The sequence below is a fragment of the Phalangium opilio genome, unplaced genomic scaffold (genome assembly GCF_054372755.1).
Source record: "Phalangium opilio isolate 3A_F unplaced genomic scaffold, DU_Popi_V2 ptg000011l_1, whole genome shotgun sequence".
NCBI lineage: Eukaryota > Metazoa > Arthropoda > Arachnida > Opiliones > Phalangiidae > Phalangium > Phalangium opilio.
Window position 1 is genome coordinate 10,503,694 of NW_028324147.1, and position 20,038 is coordinate 10,523,731.

At 38.7% G+C, this 20,038-nt stretch overlaps 3 protein-coding genes and 1 long non-coding RNA gene across 5 annotated transcripts; 2 read left to right on the plus strand and 2 right to left on the minus strand.

Moving 5' to 3' along the window:
* The first annotated feature begins 188 nt into the window (after positions 1-188).
* On the plus strand, positions 189-2,232 carry LOC149712093 (uncharacterized). Of its 2 annotated transcripts, XM_089860678.1 has the most exons (3): positions 189-297; positions 361-470; positions 549-2,232. In XM_089860678.1, exon 3 carries the CDS (start codon positions 608-610, stop codon positions 2,084-2,086), a length of 1,479 nt encoding a protein of 492 aa, XP_089716804.1. In that variant the 5' UTR covers positions 189-297; positions 361-470; positions 549-607; the 3' UTR covers positions 2,087-2,232. The 2 variants fall into 2 exon arrangements, with proteins under 2 accessions (XP_089716804.1, XP_089716803.1); XM_089860677.1 differs by having other exon boundaries at positions 361-2,232.
* LOC149712094 (uncharacterized) lies at positions 2,105-5,019 on the minus strand. Its single transcript, XM_089860672.1, has 5 exons — positions 4,825-5,019; positions 4,645-4,761; positions 4,291-4,580; positions 4,053-4,229; positions 2,105-3,757 (listed from the first exon to the last, which is right to left on the minus strand). The coding sequence occupies exons 3-5, from the start codon at positions 4,571-4,573 to the stop codon at positions 2,433-2,435; spliced, it is 1,785 nt and encodes a 594-aa protein (XP_089716798.1). The 5' UTR covers positions 4,574-4,580; positions 4,645-4,761; positions 4,825-5,019; the 3' UTR covers positions 2,105-2,432.
* Positions 5,020-7,074: 2,055 nt separating this feature from the next.
* LOC149712095 (uncharacterized) lies at positions 7,075-16,788 on the plus strand. Its single transcript, XM_089860667.1, has 3 exons — positions 7,075-8,057; positions 11,091-11,700; positions 11,786-16,788. Exons 1-3 carry the CDS (start codon positions 7,410-7,412, stop codon positions 12,583-12,585), a joined length of 2,058 nt encoding a protein of 685 aa, XP_089716793.1. The 5' UTR covers positions 7,075-7,409; the 3' UTR covers positions 12,586-16,788.
* Positions 11,790-18,573, minus strand: LOC149712096 (uncharacterized). The gene is made up of 3 exons (XR_016377764.1): positions 17,907-18,573; positions 11,959-12,199; positions 11,790-11,830 (listed from the first exon to the last, which is right to left on the minus strand). It is a non-coding gene; the product is annotated as an uncharacterized LOC149712096 (long non-coding RNA).
* Between the last annotated feature and the right edge of the window lie 1,465 nt (positions 18,574-20,038).

Consider the following 20,038-nt stretch of genomic DNA (forward strand, 5'->3'; position numbering starts at 1 on the left):
AAATCTCGCGGCAGTTCCGGTTTACCACTTGTTGGTTCGTTTCAAATCAGTTCTGCAGTTCCGAACTGATGGAGGGAGTGTATAACGCCATCTATTCACGTACACGCGAAACAAAATGCGTGCACCGCCGTAGATGAAACCTTTGATCTGTGACGTCGAATTTCACCAATCGGCGCTACTCGGTCTATAATTACTCTAGTTTTTACGAGTTAGCGGGCAAAAATCGTCGGTAAACGAGTTTTACGCGTGATTATTTCGTCCTAGAAGAGAAAACATCTTTGAAATGTCTGCTTTAAGGTATTTTTCACGATTAAAAACGATTTCAAATGACTGAAAATAAACTTTCGCCTTTAAAAACAGGAAAAAAGCAAGTTAACACGTTAAGCCTTGGCTCAATATTGACAGTTGAGTTGTCACAGTGTAGTATATTGCCACAGTTTGCAGAAACTGCATTATATAATGTACAATTCGTAAGATTTAGTTTAAATATAGTAGTTGTAACTCAAGATTAGTCAAAATGTCCAAGATTAACAACCGTTGTATCATAGAAGCCTGTAGAAACAGTCAAAGTTACCTTTCTTACCACGCCTACCCTCGAGATAAAGTTATGAGACAGAAATGGTTAGGCGCTATAGCAGCTGGGGTAGGAACTAAACCACTAGACCTGAATAGTTCACGAATTTGCTCCAAACACTTTCTACAGACAGACTATTTTCCAACTATTGGTTCTCAATGTAAACGTCTCAAGCCATTCGCAATTCCATCAATATTTGAAAATACAAAAGTTTTGGATGCAATGCCGCATTCCCCTACTGATAGCCAAACAGTTCCTAAAGAAGCATTTGGACATATGAGTCCAGAAGATAGAACACAGTTGTTGGAAGAAATGGGAGCATTACATGTTGATCCAGAGGAACTTAATCAATTGCGTACCTATCCTAATCATCCTGAAGAACCACTACCAACTCCGGAAGTTCAACCCCAAGTTGGTGCAGCTGTTATTTCACCAGTGTCATCATCAACCGCAAGTAGTGGAATATCATTGAAATCCACTTATACACCATATACACCACGTAAACAAAAACTCCTAAGAAATGAACTGGAGTTATTGTTATTGCGTAGTAAAGAGAAGTTTACAGTAACGAAGTTTATTAATAGTGATAAATCAATAAAATACTACACGGGATTTGGTTCTTATGATGCGTTTTGGTCATTTTACCAACTTTTACTGCCAGAATGTTCTAAACTCAATTATGTTGGACAAGATGCTTCTCAAACTACTGACAACCGTGATAAAGAGTTTTTTGAATTGGTGAAACCGGGTAAAGTGAGAAAACTGAATACGATGGAAGAGTTCTTTATGACGCTAGTAAGGCTGAGGCGAGGAATAGAGGAACAGTTCCTAGCTGATTTGTACAACCTGTCTCAAGGCTATGTTTCTAGAATCATAAACACTTGGATATTGTTTCTTTTTAATCGTGTTCCACAATTACCAATATGGGCTTCTAAAGAAAGAGCGAACGAGCTAACATCAAAGAAAATTAAAAAAAAATATCCAGGCTTAAGACTCATTGTTGACTGTACAGAATTTACTCTACAAAGACCTTCGGCTTCAGAAGCGCAGAGAGAGTCGTTCAGTGCGTATAAACACAGCAACACAGCGAAAGCTCTTATTGGAATAGCTGGCGCGGGACATATTACATACTGTTCTAATCTTTACGCTGGAAGAACATCTGATAAAAAGTTAATACTTCATTGTGGTGTTCTAGACATGCTAGAAGAAGGCGATGCTATAATGGCAGACCGTGGATTTGACATTGCTAAAGAGCTAGCTGCAAAGAAAATTAAGTTAATCATTCCCGAGTTTCTTAGGCAACGGGACCAGTTCACTTCAACTGAACTGTCTGAGAGTCGTAGCGTTGCTGTGGCCAGAATTCACATTGAAAGAGCTATTGGTAGGATTAGAGAGTTCAAAATATTAAAACGAGACATTCCATTAACCTTGGCACCAATGCTTCAGAAAATTTACATTGTTTGTAGCTATTTGTCAAACTTCACAGGACATTTAGTAGCGAATGTGGACTAATAAATGAAGAAAAAAATGTCATAGCTTAAAAATTATATTTAATGTACAAAATAATGTCAAAACAGAGCTCCCATATGCTAAACCTTTTAATATGTTGACAAAGTTGATATAAACAGTCATTAAAGAAGTATTTTATAACCAGAAAAGATTTATTTTGTTCATAGGATCAATATATCAAAAATTCGCGCTTGAATATTTCAAACGGAATACAAATGCTCCTAGCTTCTCAATATCCACATTGCAACTGTAGATAGTGAATCTAACTTGACTGTCAAGAGTTTGAATTAGCTTGACGGGTTGTAATTGTCTCCGACTTAAAGATATAACAAACACATAACACCAACCATCACTTAGAGGTTGTGGAAGGCTTATTAAATAATTCTATTGCAAAATAGGGTAAGAGAGTCATAAAATATTTGCTGGTAAGTTTAGGAAATAACTCCTGGTTGATGAAGTTGTTATCTCTCTCTATGAGCAGTATTTCCATGTCCTCCGGTGGCACATAAACAACAAGAAAACACACTGGAAGGTTGCATATCAAGAGCTGGCCTTGAATCTGGTGGTAGACATCAGACGTTTTGCGCAATTCAATTTCATTCGTCTCATTGTTCACAAAAAGATAAAAATCCCCAGCAATCGCTTTGTCCCTTATGCATTCCTTATTTTTGAAGATTGCGTATGGGCACTTAATTTCGACAATGTAGAGCTGATCTTCTATGCTTACTAGACGATCTGGGCTGGCACCTAGGAAACTGAACTGTGGGTTTACAACCAAACCTACTGATGTGTTTTGTTGAGTTTGGATTTTTTCTAGAAATAATGCAAACGCTTCTGATTCATGCCTTATCCCATGATCTAATGATTTGGCCTTAACAAATGATCTCTTTTGCAAAAAGGTTTTCACCGCATCCGTAGTTTCTCTCATTTTTGCGAATGTGCCAAACATAGACGCCGTTAGTCTGTGACTTCTTTGTTTATGCCAATAAAGAGACTTGCTTTGCAAGCGAGTTTTAATCTCAATGTATTTAGCAACAGCCAAATCAACTTCTATACTCTTTAAAACCTTGACTTCGTTTTCTGTTAAGTTGCAAACACTAGCGTTCCTTTCCCTTTCACCGGTTTTCCCAATCCACTCCCACAGTTTGTCAATTATATTTCCGTTTTGATTTATTCTTGGTTGAACTGGCACGCACCCATTTGACTTAATGGTGCCAATAACCGGTAAATTTATGTTCATTTGTTCGAAAAGTTTTACAAAATTTGTTAATTTTTCTCTTGATAATGGCTTAGCGTCAGCCGGCATAACATTGAAAGTGGAAATCTGACTTCCCAAAGTACCCTTTTTTTGCTTTGTGGGATCGTGTTTCACTATTTCTAAATCATTGAACAATAGAGGTTCGTCAGTTCTTGGTTTTTTCACATGCCACATTTGAAGGCGGGTTGTACAAACACCTCGTAGAGGTAATGTTTCTTCTCCTGCCCTTACGCAGTTCAGTAACTGATAAAGTAACGCGATAGAATGTTTACAATCACCATTGGTTCCGGCTGGGCATGAGCATGATATCCATTTGAGTCTATTGGGCTCTTCATCAATAACGAAACAACTAAATAAGTTATAAGAAGTTGGTCTTCTATCAGCATCACAAGTTGCACGGAAGTAAAGCAAGTTTCCTAAATCAGAAAATCGTGTTATATACATTATTCATAATTTTGGGGCTAAATATTTTCAGGCTAGAAGGGTTCATATCATTGGCGCTAGAAGGGTTCATATCATTGGCGCTAGAAGGGTTCATATCATTGGCACAAGGTTACATGTAGAAGAAAAGTGCAGACTACTTTTTCCTCGGAGTAGCCTGGTCTCCTGTAAATGGTATGAACCCTCCTAGCCTGAAAACAATGTATATAAACAAGCATGTGTAAGTATTATTTATGGTAAATTACTTCACATTTTATTTTATATACAAACCTTGAAGATTTGATTCAATGCCTAAAATCTTGTCCTCTTTATAAAGCATGAACCCTTGCTTTTGCTCACGCTTTGTTGTAGCATGAGTTTCCGCTATACCATCAGACAAGTCGGTCAGCTCTAATTTTTTACCCCAACCATTCTTAGGCGTTACTCGGCCTTGAAGTCTAAGCAAACCTAATTAAAAAACTGCATAATCAATTGACCAATTACCTTTTAGGCGTATTTATTGCCCTACCTTCTTTTGACATATTTGGATTAACCGCCATTACATCAATACATGCTTGACATAACCATTCATCTTGCATTAAATTAAGTCGTACTTCTTCCTCTAAATTTACGCATTTTGGATGATACCATTCCAAGCACGTCCCACATTGTAACATCTTTTGCGTAACGTCCTTTGGTTGCTTACATATACAGAATAAGCGCCTCGAAGATTCTTCAGCGAAACACGTTGAAGCAACAAGTCCACTTCGCTTCTTAGGCCTCACACTCTCTTCGGCGTTTCTTTTTGACATTTCTTAACTAAATTTGAGGATTAAATTTCACCGTCTTGTTTGAATGAGAAAAAATACGAGCTTTCTTTTACTTTCTCTGCTCAACCACTTCTCGAAACCATTATAGTATTCTAATGTCCATGGTCGAAACTGTGACAACTCAACTGTCAATATTGAGCCAAGGCTTAACGTGTTAACTTGCTTTTTTCCTGTTTTTAAAGGCGAAAGTTTATTTTCAGTCATTTGAAATCGTTTTTAATCGTGAAAAATACCTTAAAGCAGACATTTCAAAGATGTTTTCTCTTCTAGGACGAAATAATCACGCGTAAAACTCGTTTACCGACGATTTTTGCCCGCTAACTCGTAAAAACAAGCAGAAATGTAAAAAAGAATTTCTTTCCGTTTTTGGCGCCCTCTGATTGGCTATGGTCAGTTAATAGTTCGAAAATTCGCCACTAGCCTAGTGGCGCTGATCAGGAATAAGGCTAATTTCACACGTATTTGAAACTAAGGCCTAGAGGTCCGTGCACTCGAGCTAAAATACTCGAGGATATTTTAAATCCTGAAGATTCTGAAGTTTTCCGTCTCTTGTCAGCGCGCACAAAGCTAGGTTACATAGAGACGTAGCTTTGCTCGTGCTGACAACCGATGTTTTAACAGAGTATATACAGAATAAGCTGTCGTTCGAGATAGGGAGTTGCCTATCCTATAGCGTGAAAACAAATTTCCTCACGCGCATTCTTTATCCATGGAGCCACGCTGTAAACGAGAGAATAGTGTGTTATTATATACTTGTATATATATTGTATACTTGTGAATATAGCTTTGGATAGTTCATTAATTTTAACTTCAGCACTTGCTTGTCAAGTAATTGACAAGCAAGTGTAGAATAGATTTTAAATTAATTTAGAAAATAAAGACTAACTACCAACTGAATTTAAAACTGAAAACTATGTATGTTACCAAAAATATATAGATATAAAAACAAAAAGTGCACTTCGATGAAACTTGGTCGCGCCGTGTAATATGATAAGCCCCGTTCCACCCAGAATAGTGTCGACCCCCCTCAGCGTATGGTTACCTTCCCGATCGTGGCACGTGGAACAAGCCATAAATAGGCATATGCTAGCTCTAGAACCAAAAGGTAACGTTTGGATCGCCAGCACCATGTACTACTTTCTATAAACCTATGACATCAAAAAGCTCTTCCCGGATTGGTTAAGGGGGGTTTTCAAAGGCGCGTGTTGAGGGTATTTTTTAGCGAGAAGGGGACCGCGCGATTTTTTTTTCTCGCTAAGAAATTTTCTTTTTCTCGCTATCGTTTGCCCTAGCGATACTTTTTTGCCAACCGTTTTCATGTGCGCGATAAACGTGCACAGAGAGATCGTTAAGCCTAATTTTTCAGTAAAAGGTGGGGTGGCGTAGCGGTTAGCGCTTTCGCCTCGCAGCAAGAGGATCCCGGGTTCGATCCCGGACTGTGGCACCGGGTGAAAAATCTGGGAAGATATCCTTCTGCGTAGAGTTTGCAAGTTCTCTCCCCGCTTGTTAAAGGAGTTTTCCTCCGCGGTCTAACCCGGTTTCTCCTTTCCATCAAAACTTGCAGAGGTTAACGGTAATAGTTAGTGTAGGGCGCTGTCGGTTAGCTGTGGCATAGGGGCTAGCCACCACCCCTCTATGCATTGTAAAGGCGTTAGATAAGGGGCAATAAGTCGCAAGATGACTTGGTCCAATTAGCTAGCTGAACATTCGTTTTCTAAATAATAAACATTTTAGCTGAAGAAAAACAGCTATATCAAAAAAAAAACGTACTATTCATCTCCATTTTCGTCGCTACATCCATCCATTTATTCTCTTTAAATCTGTGTGTCCATAAGCTCCATATAATGTCTCATTTTTCTAACTAAATCTATCAATTTTTCTTTCTTTTCATCTAAAACTCCTTTATTCTCAGCTCGAATTAGTCGTATAATTAATTGTTTACCCATTTTTATATTCACTTTTAAAACTCGGAATAATTAGGCTTAAAACGTAGACTTTTAAGTCTCGCGCTGCACTTAAAACACGCGCCAAAGTTTTCGACGCTCCTATTGGCTATGAAAAATATGACATCACAAACATTAAGCGAGAAAGAAAAACGCTTAGCGAGAATATCTAATTGAATCTGCAGAGGATATGGCGAAAAAACCTGCCCCCTCCCTTAAAACTTCATTTTAATTTTGGGTTCCTTTGAATTTCCCGCCGATAATTCAAAAATCGCGCTTTGGCTCTCGGCGCTATGGAAGTCCTCCGGTAAGTGGATTTTCGGCTTTTTCGCTCCAAAAAAATCCATGGTGCCGGTCTCTTAAGATACAGGCTCCATGATTTAACCTTGGAGTAGAAATGTTTTATTCCAAGATTTAACTGAGATACAGCTCCGTACAATAATCCGAGTCCCTTGCGTTTTCGCCGACTTAACGGGTTTCTAATTTTTATGGCGCGAGCAGCTTTCCTCAAATTCCTCTGTGTGCGCGTGATCGAGTGGGGTATGATAGCAGACAACAGATGGTCTACATGCTACAGGTGGTAGTGGCTTGGAATAGAGAACATTTCTACTCCAAGGTAGTGGCATGAGTGGCTATCTTGAAATTCTTGATCTTCCCAATGTGTTCAAAGTATGACCATAAACGATTTTAAATATAAGTGAATTTCGAAGGAAGTGTTCGTTTAAAATTAGGAAGGTTGTGTTTTATGGAGGGAAAATACATGGTCGAAGTTATGCAAAAATATTATTTGAAACATAGGCATCAGAAAATTGGCGCCAAAATGTAAATAAGTTATGGAAATTTGTTAAAAAGTAAAGAAAGAAAGGTAGGTGAAAATGAACGCGGCAAACAAACTAAAAAGTGAACTTAATGCAATTAAATCTGAGAAAAAGAAACCAAATTTGAACAAAATCAAAACCAAATCTACTAAAAACTCTGGCAAATGTAAAAAAATTGAAGCAGAACGAAAACACGCTTGTGACGTTTGTGACAAACGTTTCACGTCGAACTTCATTCTGACTGGTCACAAACGTGTCCATACGGGAGAAAAACCATTTAAATGCGATGTTTGTGACAAATCCTTTACGCAAAGAGGAACTCTTATTGTTCACAAACGAATTCACAGTGGAATAAAACCTTTCAAATGCCAAACGTGCAATAAAGAATTTGACCAAAGTAGCGCTTTTAAATGTCACTTGCTTTGTCACAATCCAGAAAAAACTGTCAAATGCCATCTTTGCGACCAACTCTTTCGAACGAAAGCGCAATTTTATAAACATAAAAAAAGCATTCACGGGGAAAAAGTGTCACTTCCCTGTGAATACTGCGATTTGGTTTTCAAAAGTCAAAAAAATTATATTAGGCACTTTAAAAGTCACTCTAGACCGTATAAGTGCGCAATGTGTAGCGCACATTTCCCGCGAACAGAAGCCTTGAAAAAACATAAAGTCTGTCATGAAATTAAACCTGGAAAAAAATATAAGGTAAAATTTGCCATTTTTTTAAATATTTCCCACGTCTTCCTTTAAGCTTGAAGGAGAAAGGGATGGAGTGGAAACCGCTATACCAGAAGTGAGATGAGACTAGAAGTGAAGGGCTCTAGCATTGATAGTAGATCCTGGCACTAGTGAACAAAATTGAGGATTTTACGCCGCTTCCATCGCGCCTACACTAGAGAGAAAAAAATTGGTCGAGTTCCAAAAACATTTCCTACCCCCTTCCCCTCAACCTAAAGCGGCGGAACACGGACGCGGGTGCTGGAATCTAGTTCGGCCGTCTACCGCCGCGAGCGTCTCACGTTTTGGAGGGAAAATTCTGAAACCGCCACTAGAGGGTCAACCGTCGGTGTGTTATCAAGAATATTCACTTTCGCCGAGTGAAGAATTTGGTTAGATCAGTACTTCTGGTCTCATCTCACTTCTTCCTATATAGTAGTGGCACTCCATGTTAACTACCCATAGAGCTTAATACAGTCAAAGGCAAGTAGGTGCCATTACTCTATACCTATAATTTTGGACCATAGTCCTCCCAGCATCCTCAGCGTTTAGATAGGGTCGTACCCTATGAAATCATAAAGAACGCCCCCCCCCCCTCTGTCTTAAAAATAGAAGCTAGTTCTCATACAAATACAATGGCGCTACGAGGCAGCACTTAACAATCGCCTAGTCAAGGCTAGGTACACACTGGGAGAGTTACTGTGCCCCAGGTCGCCCATAATCATTTTCAATCCATCTCACCTCCCTTATCCCTTCTTCTACACAGCAATTATACCTTGTCAAAAGCAGCAACCAATCAGAACTCGTCTACGAGGGCGGTGCTAAAACTAGCCTTTGCTAAGCTTAGCGGGCTAGTCAACTTCGACTAAAGTCACTAAACCACATTCAAGATTGCTTTAAGAGAAGCGAATCGAAGTAGACCATAGACGTTAGAACATGTATTAAGAACCTAGACAAACTATTGTAAGGGGGGGGGTCTCGCGACATTCTGATACGAAAATTCCATTTCCACCCCTTCGCGTGTGTGATAGGGTGAGTGGTACGTGGTGCCCCTATTGACGAGCGAAGGAGCTATTAAATTTGAACAATAAATAAATACCGTAATGTTTCATCTTGCAAATGTTTTAATTCTCTGTTTTTAAAACTCTCTGCATCCTATACAAACACTTTTCCTTCCATTAAAAAATACGGAAATTAATAAAAATTAATTAAATATAAAACGTCCCCAGCGGGATTCGAACCCGCGTTGTCTCCCTCCCAAGTACTGACCGCGTTCGACGGTGCTTAACTTCTAATCTTAACATGGGGTTAGTAGTTTAGCTCGCCGCGTGTAGATGGCGCCTCAAGCTACTCAGCCTATCACACACGTGAAGGGGTGCTTCCATACACCTAAAAATAAATTCATTCAACATTTACAACGGCCATATGAGTTTCTAAACCGGGCTTTCACGAATGAGGGGTGATCTTATTGGTTCGCTTAGAAATGCGCAGAGGCAGAATTTTAGTGTCAGAATGTTTTCAGCCAATGAAAAAATGTCACCTTTTGAGTTTGTATTTCTGTTCACTAGATGGCGCTTGCTTCATTTTCAATCTGCCCCTTAACGGGCGTATATATATGGCCAGCTTGTTTATTTTATTTTTAGGTCTATTGAGCCGGACTCGACGCTGAAAATTCAACTGTTAATCTTGTATCTCTATGGAATAGACCTATTAACACTTATGGCCGCGCATGAGCAGTTTCAATGTTTGGGGCCGCAGGTCGTTTGAATCATCATCATTTTCAATCCATCTTACTTCATTTAGCCCTGCTTTAAGTTTCTTTATTTTAACAATTTTCCTATTTGTTTTTTTTATTATTATTAATTTTTGAAGGCTAGCTGGTTATAATATAGATGGCACTCAAAAACATAAATGCACGGCCAACTAGTATGACGGCTTGGCTCGGCACCATGTTAATAAATTAATTAAATGAGTAGCAAAAGACCTCATATTTCCCGCTTAATTTCGCTGTTAGGTGCACAAACCAAAGTTGTATTAAAATACAAACGACATAGGAAGGCGCCATCTATGGCGGGCAAGGCGCAAAAGCCAGTATGCCCTATCCTCTGTACAAAGTTGTTTCAAAGGCTCACCTTTATATAGGTAGTTTTTGCTATAGGCGGCTAAAGAAAGTACCTTGCTTATATTGGCTTTAACTTCAGAGACACCCTTTGCTAGTGTGATGGGGTGCGATACTGGTGGCGCCGTCTACAGGCGGCGATGTAAACTAAATTATTTCTAACATATATCGGTTATATTTAAGTTAATCCGTGTCGAGCATTGTTCGAAGAATCCCAGGTGTCTCTCTCCCCAAGAGAACCACCTGGGATTTTGGGAACAATGGAAGGTGTTCTTATGAATATTTTCAGACAGGGTTCGTACGGAACCTGGATAACCTGGAAAACCTGGATAAGTCAGGGATATGGAAAATACGGGAAAAAGTCAGGGATAAGTCAGGGATTTAAAAACTTTTACTAAAAAGTCAGGGATATATCAGGGATTTCGTTTGGTATATCGAACCATACTTCAAGTAATGCTAAATATGAGCCAGGTGTGAAAAGCAGGCTCTGGTAAACACCTTAAAATAGTCAGGGATATTGCGAAAATTTGGTCAGGGATATCCTGGAAAAGTCAGGGATTTTGAATGTAAAAATTTCGTACGAACCCTGTAAGACTCATGAACTTCATTCTTTTGTGTAAGGGGGGGGGGGAGAAACGTGTTCGTAAGAGCTAGTTTATCTTGGGAGAGCTGAAACGTTCGCATGAAGTTAAATTCAAACTTAATGGTCTAAATTTCTGGCCTTCGCTTCACTCAAAATTGATCTGGCAGCGCTGAATCACGCGTGATGGGTCATCAGCAATATTTGCGAACTTTAGGGCATTAATTTATTCATTATTTCGCTGTAGTTCGACACACCTTGAGCACTGCGAGATTTGATACGCTTTTATTAATTTACTATAAATTTAATTGTATATTTATAGTGCCTTGATTGCAAAGCGACATTTGAACATGCCAAAACTCTTAGACGTCACAATCAAGTCCACCTTAAGAGGTACAAAGTGGTCTGCAACTTTTGCGAATGGCGATCGTGTTCCTACAGAAATGCCAACAAACATTATGGAGCGCGTCACGCCAATAAATTTAATCTAACCAAATGTGGCAATACAAAAAATCTTCTGCTAAAACGCGCCCGCTTCGAAGTCTGTTCTTATTCTCGACTTAAAATGGACATTCCTCGTCATCTTCGAAACAGAGTAGCTTGCGAGTACTGCGACATTACTTTACCCAACGCTATGGCTCTGGATGCCCACTATCAATCTCACTATCAGGCCAAGTACAAATGCCCCAACTGCAATTGGAAATTTCGCGAGCGAAAGTATTTGGAGGACCATTTGAATAAAGTCGAGATTGTCTGGTCGAAACAATCTGATGGTGAAGAAGAAATAATTGGGGATGATCAATGTGACGATAGGAATCCTGATGAGCCAACACTTTTGGTTGGACAAGTTGCAAACGGCACTCGAGATGACTCTGTTGGTCCAAATGGAAATATGATTTCAGGTGGCATTGTTTGTCCAAGCGAAACTCAGGGTGACCACATTTCCTTCATTTTCTTCTTATTTGCTCCTATTTTGCCATTGTTCGAGATTTTTGGTAATTTGTTGTTTTCTCACAGCTAGTTTTAGTATGATTGCAATGAAGAACACGAAACGACCAGGTACTAAGAAGAAACCGAAAAAGAATAAAGAAGGTTGCAAGAACCCCTCAGAACCTCCAAAGAGTGTCCAGAAGAATTTACGTAAACGTAGAATCCAAGTATCATATCTGGAAGAAGACTCTGACATTGACCCGGTCAATTCGGACCAGGATCCAGATTGGTTCAGCGATACAACTACCGATTCTTCCACGGCAAGTGTAGATTTTTACGAGAAAAACAACGGTAATGTTAGAGATGAACCAGTAACCACACTTGGGATTAATCCAATGGCTGCAACTAACAATCAACTAGTTATAACACCACGCCTAAGTGACACCGTGGTATCCACGTCTTCAGCAAGTCCAAATGAAATAGCGCCACTTTATCAAGTACCTGTAATTTCAAAACGTCCAAATGAAGTCTTTGTTCCAGTGAATCTCCGTCCAGGCGTCAGAGAACCAATGCAAGATTCATTATTACACAACGGTTTCACTCCCGAACCGTTGCAATTGTCAAACGCTGGGTGCGCATCTACTAATAATACGCAATTAAGCGATAAATATTCCAACGAGCTACGAGAAATGAATAATAATCTTCGAGTTCTATTGAGACGTGTTGAACTTAAACAGGGACCAATAACAGTTGAAGAAGAATACGAATCGAAAAGTGGATTAAAGAAATTGTTAATTAGTCAGGGAGGTGTGCCAATTAGACTTTACAAACCGCATCTCCCAATTAAACGGGAGTTTAAAGTTAAAGAGGAACCTCAAAGCGACTGATGTTGTACTTAGGGTTGTACTTAGGGTATTCCATTTACTGCTCAGGGTGCTATGAAAAATTCCTTTTGTTGATCTAGATCAAATCGTGCTCAGATTTCCTTTAAATTCCATTTGTTTAATCTAGATTAAAACACAGATCAGTACATATAATTTGACGCTAGTTCTAGAGAGACATTTTGGTTGAAAAGAAAATGTAACATTATAGCAGCTTTAAAAATTATTAGGCCTGTGCGGGTAGTGATTTTTGGGTTTCGGTTCGGGTACGGGTAGTTGAAAAAACTTCCAATCGGGTATCGGGTCGGGTACCCGGATTTCTAACGGGTACTCGAATAATTAGGTCTAGCTAAACTACCATTAGTCGGGTGCTTTTCGGGTAGCAAAAAATCATATCGGGATGAAATACTTTTATTTGTGAAAAAATAAGTGTCATGAGAGACTTGGATATCATTATGGCGAAAAGTACAAAAATAAGACGCTAAAGGTGGAATTAATAAACGTCGGACGCAACGTAATTTAGTACAGGCAAAGGCAGGGCGTCGTGCACAAACTTCCGCCTTTTCCGCACGAGGCCCTGCCTTTGCCTGTACTAAATTGCGTTGCATCCGACGTTTATGAATTCCACCTTTAAGTTATTAGCGAGGATTGAAATAATGAATAATACCAGAAGTATATAATACTTCTCTTCGAGAGAAGTGTACCAAAATGCTGGGTGAGTGTAACGTCACTCTTCCCAACATCGGAACACTTAGAGCAAGGTTACTAAACCGAATCACATACACGATAAATAGTTCCCTCATCATTACTCTATTAGCGTTTAAATATTTGGTAAGACGCGCTTGCGCATTTTGTCCCACGTCAAGACGAGGTTTGTGGGATGATTGCTGGGGATTTAGTGCCAAACAACTATTGAATTCACCTTACGGTGCGATGCCCATTTGTAGTTTGATGAGCGGGAACGCAAACAAAAAGGGGGAGCCTGGGAAGAATGACGTTACATAACTGAAGCATTAAGAGGATACAGAGTGTCATCCTTCTTCTATTATCCCCTTCTGATAATACTGAGCATTGTGGAAAAGTTTATTCAAACTTAAGTTCTTCTAAGTTCAAGAAACTTTGCCAAACCAATACCGATTGTCCTAAGCCTTGTCACGGGTAATGAGCGGGAAAATTTAAATATTCGAATAATTTCGGGTATTAAGAAATTAAACCGGTTAATTTTCGGGTACCGGGTACTCGCACAGGCCTAAAAATTATGCCTATTTTATTGTCAGACTAGCTAAGTTACCTAGTTACAGATCTAGATTAAAATACAGATCAGTACAGATAATTTGACGCGAATTCTGGAGACACATTTTGGCGGCAAAGAAAATGTAACATTATATCAGCTCTAAAAATTATGCCTATAATATTTTCAGACTATCTAAACTACCTAGCGTTGCCAGGGTGTTTTAAGGGATTGTAAAGGTTTCCTATCTATATTGACATTAAATAGTCTTTGGAACCACCCTTATCCCAGTGTTTTAAGAGAGTGGAAACCAATGAGTTACAATTCAAATCGGCTTACCGCGAAACACATTTTTTCTATCAAGGACGTTTATCAAAACATGACAGCGCCATCTGTGAGCCTCTAGCGGAACTAAATACAACTTTTACTTGCTTATTTGCAATCAGAAACATCGTTATGATTTTTATTTCATCTATTTTTTAGATTAAAAAGGACTAGAGATTTTATTATTCAACTCGCGTATTTTATTTGGGTGTACCTCGTATGAGCAGTTCCCTGTAGAGCAGTTCTCGAAATAGCATCCGCGATTCCAAAAAAACAGCGGAGTTTTTCAAAACTGCTGTTTTAGAAATAGCGCCTGCTATTTTGGGAAATAGCAGTGTTTGTCTTGAGTTTCGAGCATTTCTTAACAATACAGTTATATTCGTTGGAAATACTACCTTTTCCGTGAACATTTAATCAAGAATAAAGGAAATGAGTGGAAGCTCCCCCGCTCCACAAGCATAAACTACTTGTTGCCCCTAAATATAACTAGAGTATGAGAGAGTTTCCGGCTTGCTCGATTTTGATTGGTCTACCGTCGCACCACCTATGATAGACAATGAACGTGTTTGACGTCATAAATGGAAACTCCTCGGTACTGCGCACTGAAGATGCGCGATTAAAAAGTTGCAACTATTTTTGCCCCACTTTACACTCCCCCTCTTTACTCTCATTGGATCTTGGCGACACATGGTGTCTGTGACGTATTTCCGGTAATTGTTTACACAACCGCCGATTCCTTCTTTACAGTTCCTTTACAGGTAAAATGTTATTGTAGGAATAGTACAAGCTTTAGCAAGCTTAGCCACTGTGTAGCAGGAAATTCATCTTTAAGGGGCACCAAAGGAGCCGCGCTTTGCTTTAAAGCATAGCGCGGCTCCAGTCAAAGAAAATATACGCTCCAGGAATGGAAGGTATGTCTGGGGGTTGGGTTGACCAAGGAACTTCCGGTCTATGCAATTTCAATGTAGCCGGAAATATCTCGGTCAACCGAGCCTGCCTTTGGAGTGTACTAGGAGGGGCCAGACAAAAATTTACACTAGAGGAAGCTACACTTTCCATTCCCGGGGCGTGTATCTTCTTTGCTCCAGTGAATCCCCTACAAGTTGACTTTCCTTACGAACTCCAGTTTTGGCTTGGCGAAGGCTAGTGGCATTTGTGGGCGGGATTTATGGAGTTCAGGAGGAAAGTCCCCTTGTAGGGGATCCACTGGACCCGCGTTATGCTTTAATGGCCAAGAGATGGGTTCGTGGACCCAAGTTTGATTAACTTAACCAAATCACTTATGAAACCTTCACGTGTGTTCGCTAACCGAAGTCTGTTGAATAGAAACAAATAGAAATATTTTCTATTCATTTTTTATGTAGATTTACCTCTAAATAACAGTCTAGCCACTCACGTGACTCTCCGCGGTTAATTTTATGACTTTGTAATCTAAACAAACTATAGCGAACACTTCATAGATATATAGGTACTGTGTCCGACTTTTTGACATCGCAGGCCAAGCACATCTTGATCAATCTCAGAGCACTCAAATGGAATACAGTCCCTATAAGTTTGCTACGCAGTTCTTATAATAATGCCTTTACGGAAAATATGCAATAATTTTGAAACGTACAAAAGTCCAGATATTAAAATTTAACTATTTTATAACCGGGACTCCTAACTTACTCTAGACGAGTCGTCTCCGAATGTTAAAGTCCATATGGATTTAGGACTGAATATATATACAAAAACGCTAACGTTATTTTCTCAATGATCGAATAAAATCAAAATCTGTTAAGATTATTTTGTTGTTACGGATTTACTAGAGATGGGCCGATACCAGTTTTAACCGATATCGATATCATTCGATACTTGGGAAACCGATTCGTACCGATACCGATATTTTACCCGATCCTTAGTATAAACCGATATCAATAATAAAATAAATAAGAAAGTAGATGCTAAAATATATGTTGGAAAACAGTAACTTTATTTTGATAATAAATCACAGCTTGTAACTTATTCCTATATGAGTATTTGAATTAGACAGGATATGTGAAACAATTTTGAGAATTTCGAATACTTTTGGAAATTTTCTAAACTGTATGCGTATAATACTAATTGTATTATGTAATAATGCAGTATTTAAAAAGTGGACTTGTTCAAAAACGCCAACTTTTCGACGTGGTTTCAGGCCACTTCTCTTTGAAGTAACAGAACCCCCAGATATACGTCGTCTGCTCACTCTGCTGTAATTCTCTAGGCTTGTTATTCATTAAATATTAAGTCTTATGGCGCCATCTACTCTCAACATTACTGTTTTCTTAAAAAAATATCGGGTAGAAATATCGGTTCATTTTTAACTGATACCGATATATCGGTTAAAGCCAAATATCGGTACCGATATGGGATCAGTATCGGCCCATCTCTAGAATTTACATTATTCTACCGAACCAAACGAACATAAATTCCTAACTTGACATCTTTTTATGCCAAAGAATGTAATTTTTTGCAGTAAATTTTATGAAAAATATATATATATATATATACACATTTATTGGTTTATATTATAATGATAATATAGGCAGTCTTAATATTTTGTAACCAGTTAGCTTATAGGCTGATAGCGACTGATATTACAAATAAAGTTATCTGATCTATTTAACACTGCATTATTGCGTTTCATATTGCAACCTTTGTAACCATCCTAAAATTTTAAATTGCAATCAGTTATCAAAAATTAACTTTTCCTTTAAAGAAATACTTTTCCCTTAACTTGGGTCAAAATAACATCAAAATCGTAACTAAATTAATCTTACCAAAAAAATTATTCCGTTGATATACAGAAACCAGGGATAGATTTAATATTAGAAGTAGGAATGGAGAACAGAGTAATCTGGGCGCGCGTCATAGTCCCTGACCCCCTTCCATGGGACGGAGGGATATGAAATAAGAGGCGCGTCATAGCGACAGAGGTAAAAAAAATTACGTATTTTTCATCGTCCCCGTCAGAAACGTCATCAAAACGTAGTTTAAAGGGGCTAACCGGACCTCTCCCGAGGCAGTCTGCCTTTAGGGACGGGGGAAAACACTCAGCTTTTTGGCTATAGGGAGTGGCGCCACTGTCGCGGCGGGGGGCTAAGCATTATGCTTCGCAACAGTTTGACCCCGCAAGCCTCCGATGGCGCCCTTTAAGTGAGCCAATAAGATAATTTAAACTTCTTGTTACGTGTTGGGGGGGAGGGGCTCTATATTGGGCTGAGTCGGGACTGAAGTAATTACTAACCGTTCTCCATTCCTACTTCTAAAATTAAATTATCCCTGCAGAAACATAAGGAAACATTATATAGTTAAGTATTAATTATTTTCTTATGACAGAAATTATCAAAGTTTAAAAAGTTTACAAGCAAATACAGGCTCTTGTGGCGCTCCTAGCATGCTGCCCAATGTCCTACACACCAATTTACCTTGTCAAAGGGAGGAACGAATCACGTCCTGGAGAATGTTCAAGCCCGGGCTTCAAAGATCCCTGATGTGCTGAAAGTATTTAAGCGACAACACAGACTGAGGTGTCTAAACTATGGCAACCTCTCAAGGACCGTCGTCTTTACTTGGTTTTATTATTCAAAATACTACGCTGCCCGGACCAAGCATATTTTTCATATACAGCGTCAACAATTATTTAAACACGTGGGCCCAGCCCGAAATTACACCGTCCCCAATATGGATGTGATGCTGTGAAATACTTATTTATTTTTAAGTAGGGTAATCAATCCCTGGAATAACTTACCTGTGGATGTTGTGTCCGCCGGTTCAGTTGCGATTTTCAAGAATAAACTTTTACAATATCTCGGATCAACACCACTTAAAGGGTATGCGAATTTACAATTTGATATGGTATTTTACCACGAAAGTGGTATAATATTACACTTTCAAGTCTACTTTCAAAATATCAAGTTTTTAATATAATTGAACCAAAGTTTCTATTTTTAAAATCCATTGGAAAATCACGAAAACTCAGTTTCGATATATCAATAATTTTGTCTTGTCGAGCTTGTTCGCCCGTTTGATGACATCACTGTAACGTGGGGGGGGGAAAGCGCGGGAATCCAATACGCGTCTCGAGCTCCTCGTAAGTCTAAACTCTGGGTCTGATAGCGGAGAGAGTGGCACCATCTGACGTGAAAAATATATCTGTGACGTCAGTCTACGGGAAACGTTTTAGCCTTTCATAAAAAGTGGATTTCAAATCATTTCATATGAAGCATTTTCAAATGCATATTGCCATGAATTTATTCATTAACATGAATATATATCTGCATTGACTAGTTAAACTACATATTCAGGGATGGGAGGAGCTTAGTTTGCGTGACGTCAGAGAACTTCCGGCGGTTTGTTTTTAAAGCTAAAGCTCTTGTCACGCGGAAGGCTAATTATGCTTGTAAATTGATCAACTACCGCGTTAATTTACCTCCAACAGCAGAAAAAAACCAGCATCATCAATTTTCACGATTTCAAATGTCAGTAGTTTATTTTCAACCGTTACGTTACATTCATTTTCTTAATGTCCAAGGCTTAGCACTTTACCAACAGTTTTCAGTTTCAGGAGAAACATTGCAGGCACTTTTATAATTTACTTCAAAAGATCAATATCACTTTCGGATATCGTGTTGAGATATTTATTCACGTATCGACGATCATTTTTAATATTCAGTTGACGCAGTTTAGTAAACCTAACTGAAAATTGTATCCCCATTCCCTCATACAAGTTTTTTTAAACTGGTCGTCTGCTGTTCGAACTTCCAGGTGTCTCGATTTTGATTGGCTACCGCGATGACGTTAAACGCGTATGTAATGGAAAGATCCCTCCCATCCCTGAATAACATGATAGAAAGGCTAATGATACACATGTATATTCATGTTAATAAATAAATTCATGATATTGCCAAATAACCAGAAATCGGAGAATTAAAAGCTTGATATTTTTGAATTCACAGAAATTAATTCTATCTTCAAACGAAGCTTCTCATTCCCTATTAAACGAAATATTCTAACTTTGTCATGTTCGTGGAATGAGCCCCTTAATTGTTAACTTTCGATCGCTGCTTAATTTTAAATACACTCTTAATTTTATACTAATTTAATTCTATCTTTAGTTATATAAATCAGAGGTTTTTCAAACGAAGCTTCTCATTCCCTTTAAATTAACGAAACTGGCCTTTGCAAAGCTTAGCCGTCCAGGTAACTCCACCCTTCGACTATGGGATGATCTTGTGACATTTCTTTAAACCATGACCACAGCCAAGACTTGCTTTAAGTCTAACGCTCATAAAAGAAGCGTATTTTACTATAAAACACGCCAAAGGAAACTCAGTTCAATTGCTGACCGCGAGACCTTTTCACACTTAGAGCGAGGGTGAAAAGGGGGTAAAATTCTCGAGAGGTGAGCATGCGCAGAAAGAATATTTGTTGCCAGTCGTATTTATGTATCCATTGCTTTTACCTTACTAGTTAGGCATTCGAGTTTATTTTTATAAAACAGTGTTGCACTAATGGTTGTAAAAGTATAAATTGAACTTCCTAGGTGAAATTTTATCGAATTCAATTGATAGACGTAAAATTGGGGTAGTTTATAATATTCTACAGACCAAATTGGCCGCTAAGGCTTACGAGCGTGTTATACGCGGCGCTTTCGGGCATGGCGTCGGCGATGTCCGCCGATGAAGCGTCGATCCCATACGGTCGCCGAGGCTTAGTCAGTTTTAACCAACTATTATCATTGCACCGTTTCCATTAGAACTTAAAAACTGTTTGTTTCTTAACATGGTTTTAATTTTACTCTCTCGGTTTAAATACTAGGCATTTTATTTTAATTTTAAATCACAAAACGTTCTAAAACACGTCCATCTTAGTTTATTTTAC

Bases quoted from the DNA above. Each gene is read 5' to 3' on its own strand.
- LOC149712093 (XM_089860677.1), top strand. From the start codon at position 518: ATGTCCAAGATTAACAACCGTTGTATCATAGAAGCCTGTAGAAACAGT.
- LOC149712094 (XM_089860672.1), bottom strand. From the start codon at position 4,573: ATGTCAAAAAGAAACGCCGAAGAGAGTGTGAGGCCTAAGAAGCGAAGT. The intron at 4,230-4,290 runs GTAGGGCAATAA...TTTTTTAATTAG, and splicing joins TCCAAATATGTCAAAAGAAG to GTTTGCTTAGACTTCAAGGC. The intron at 3,758-4,052 runs GTTTGTATATAA...TTTCTGATTTAG, and splicing joins CATTGAATCAAATCTTCAAG to GAAACTTGCTTTACTTCCGT.
- LOC149712095 (XM_089860667.1), top strand. From the start codon at position 7,410: ATGAACGCGGCAAACAAACTAAAAAGTGAACTTAATGCAATTAAATCT. The intron at 8,058-11,090 runs GTAAAATTTGCC...GTATATTTATAG, and splicing joins AACCTGGAAAAAAATATAAG to TGCCTTGATTGCAAAGCGAC. The intron at 11,701-11,785 runs GTGACCACATTT...GTTTTCTCACAG, and splicing joins TTGTCCAAGCGAAACTCAGG to CTAGTTTTAGTATGATTGCA.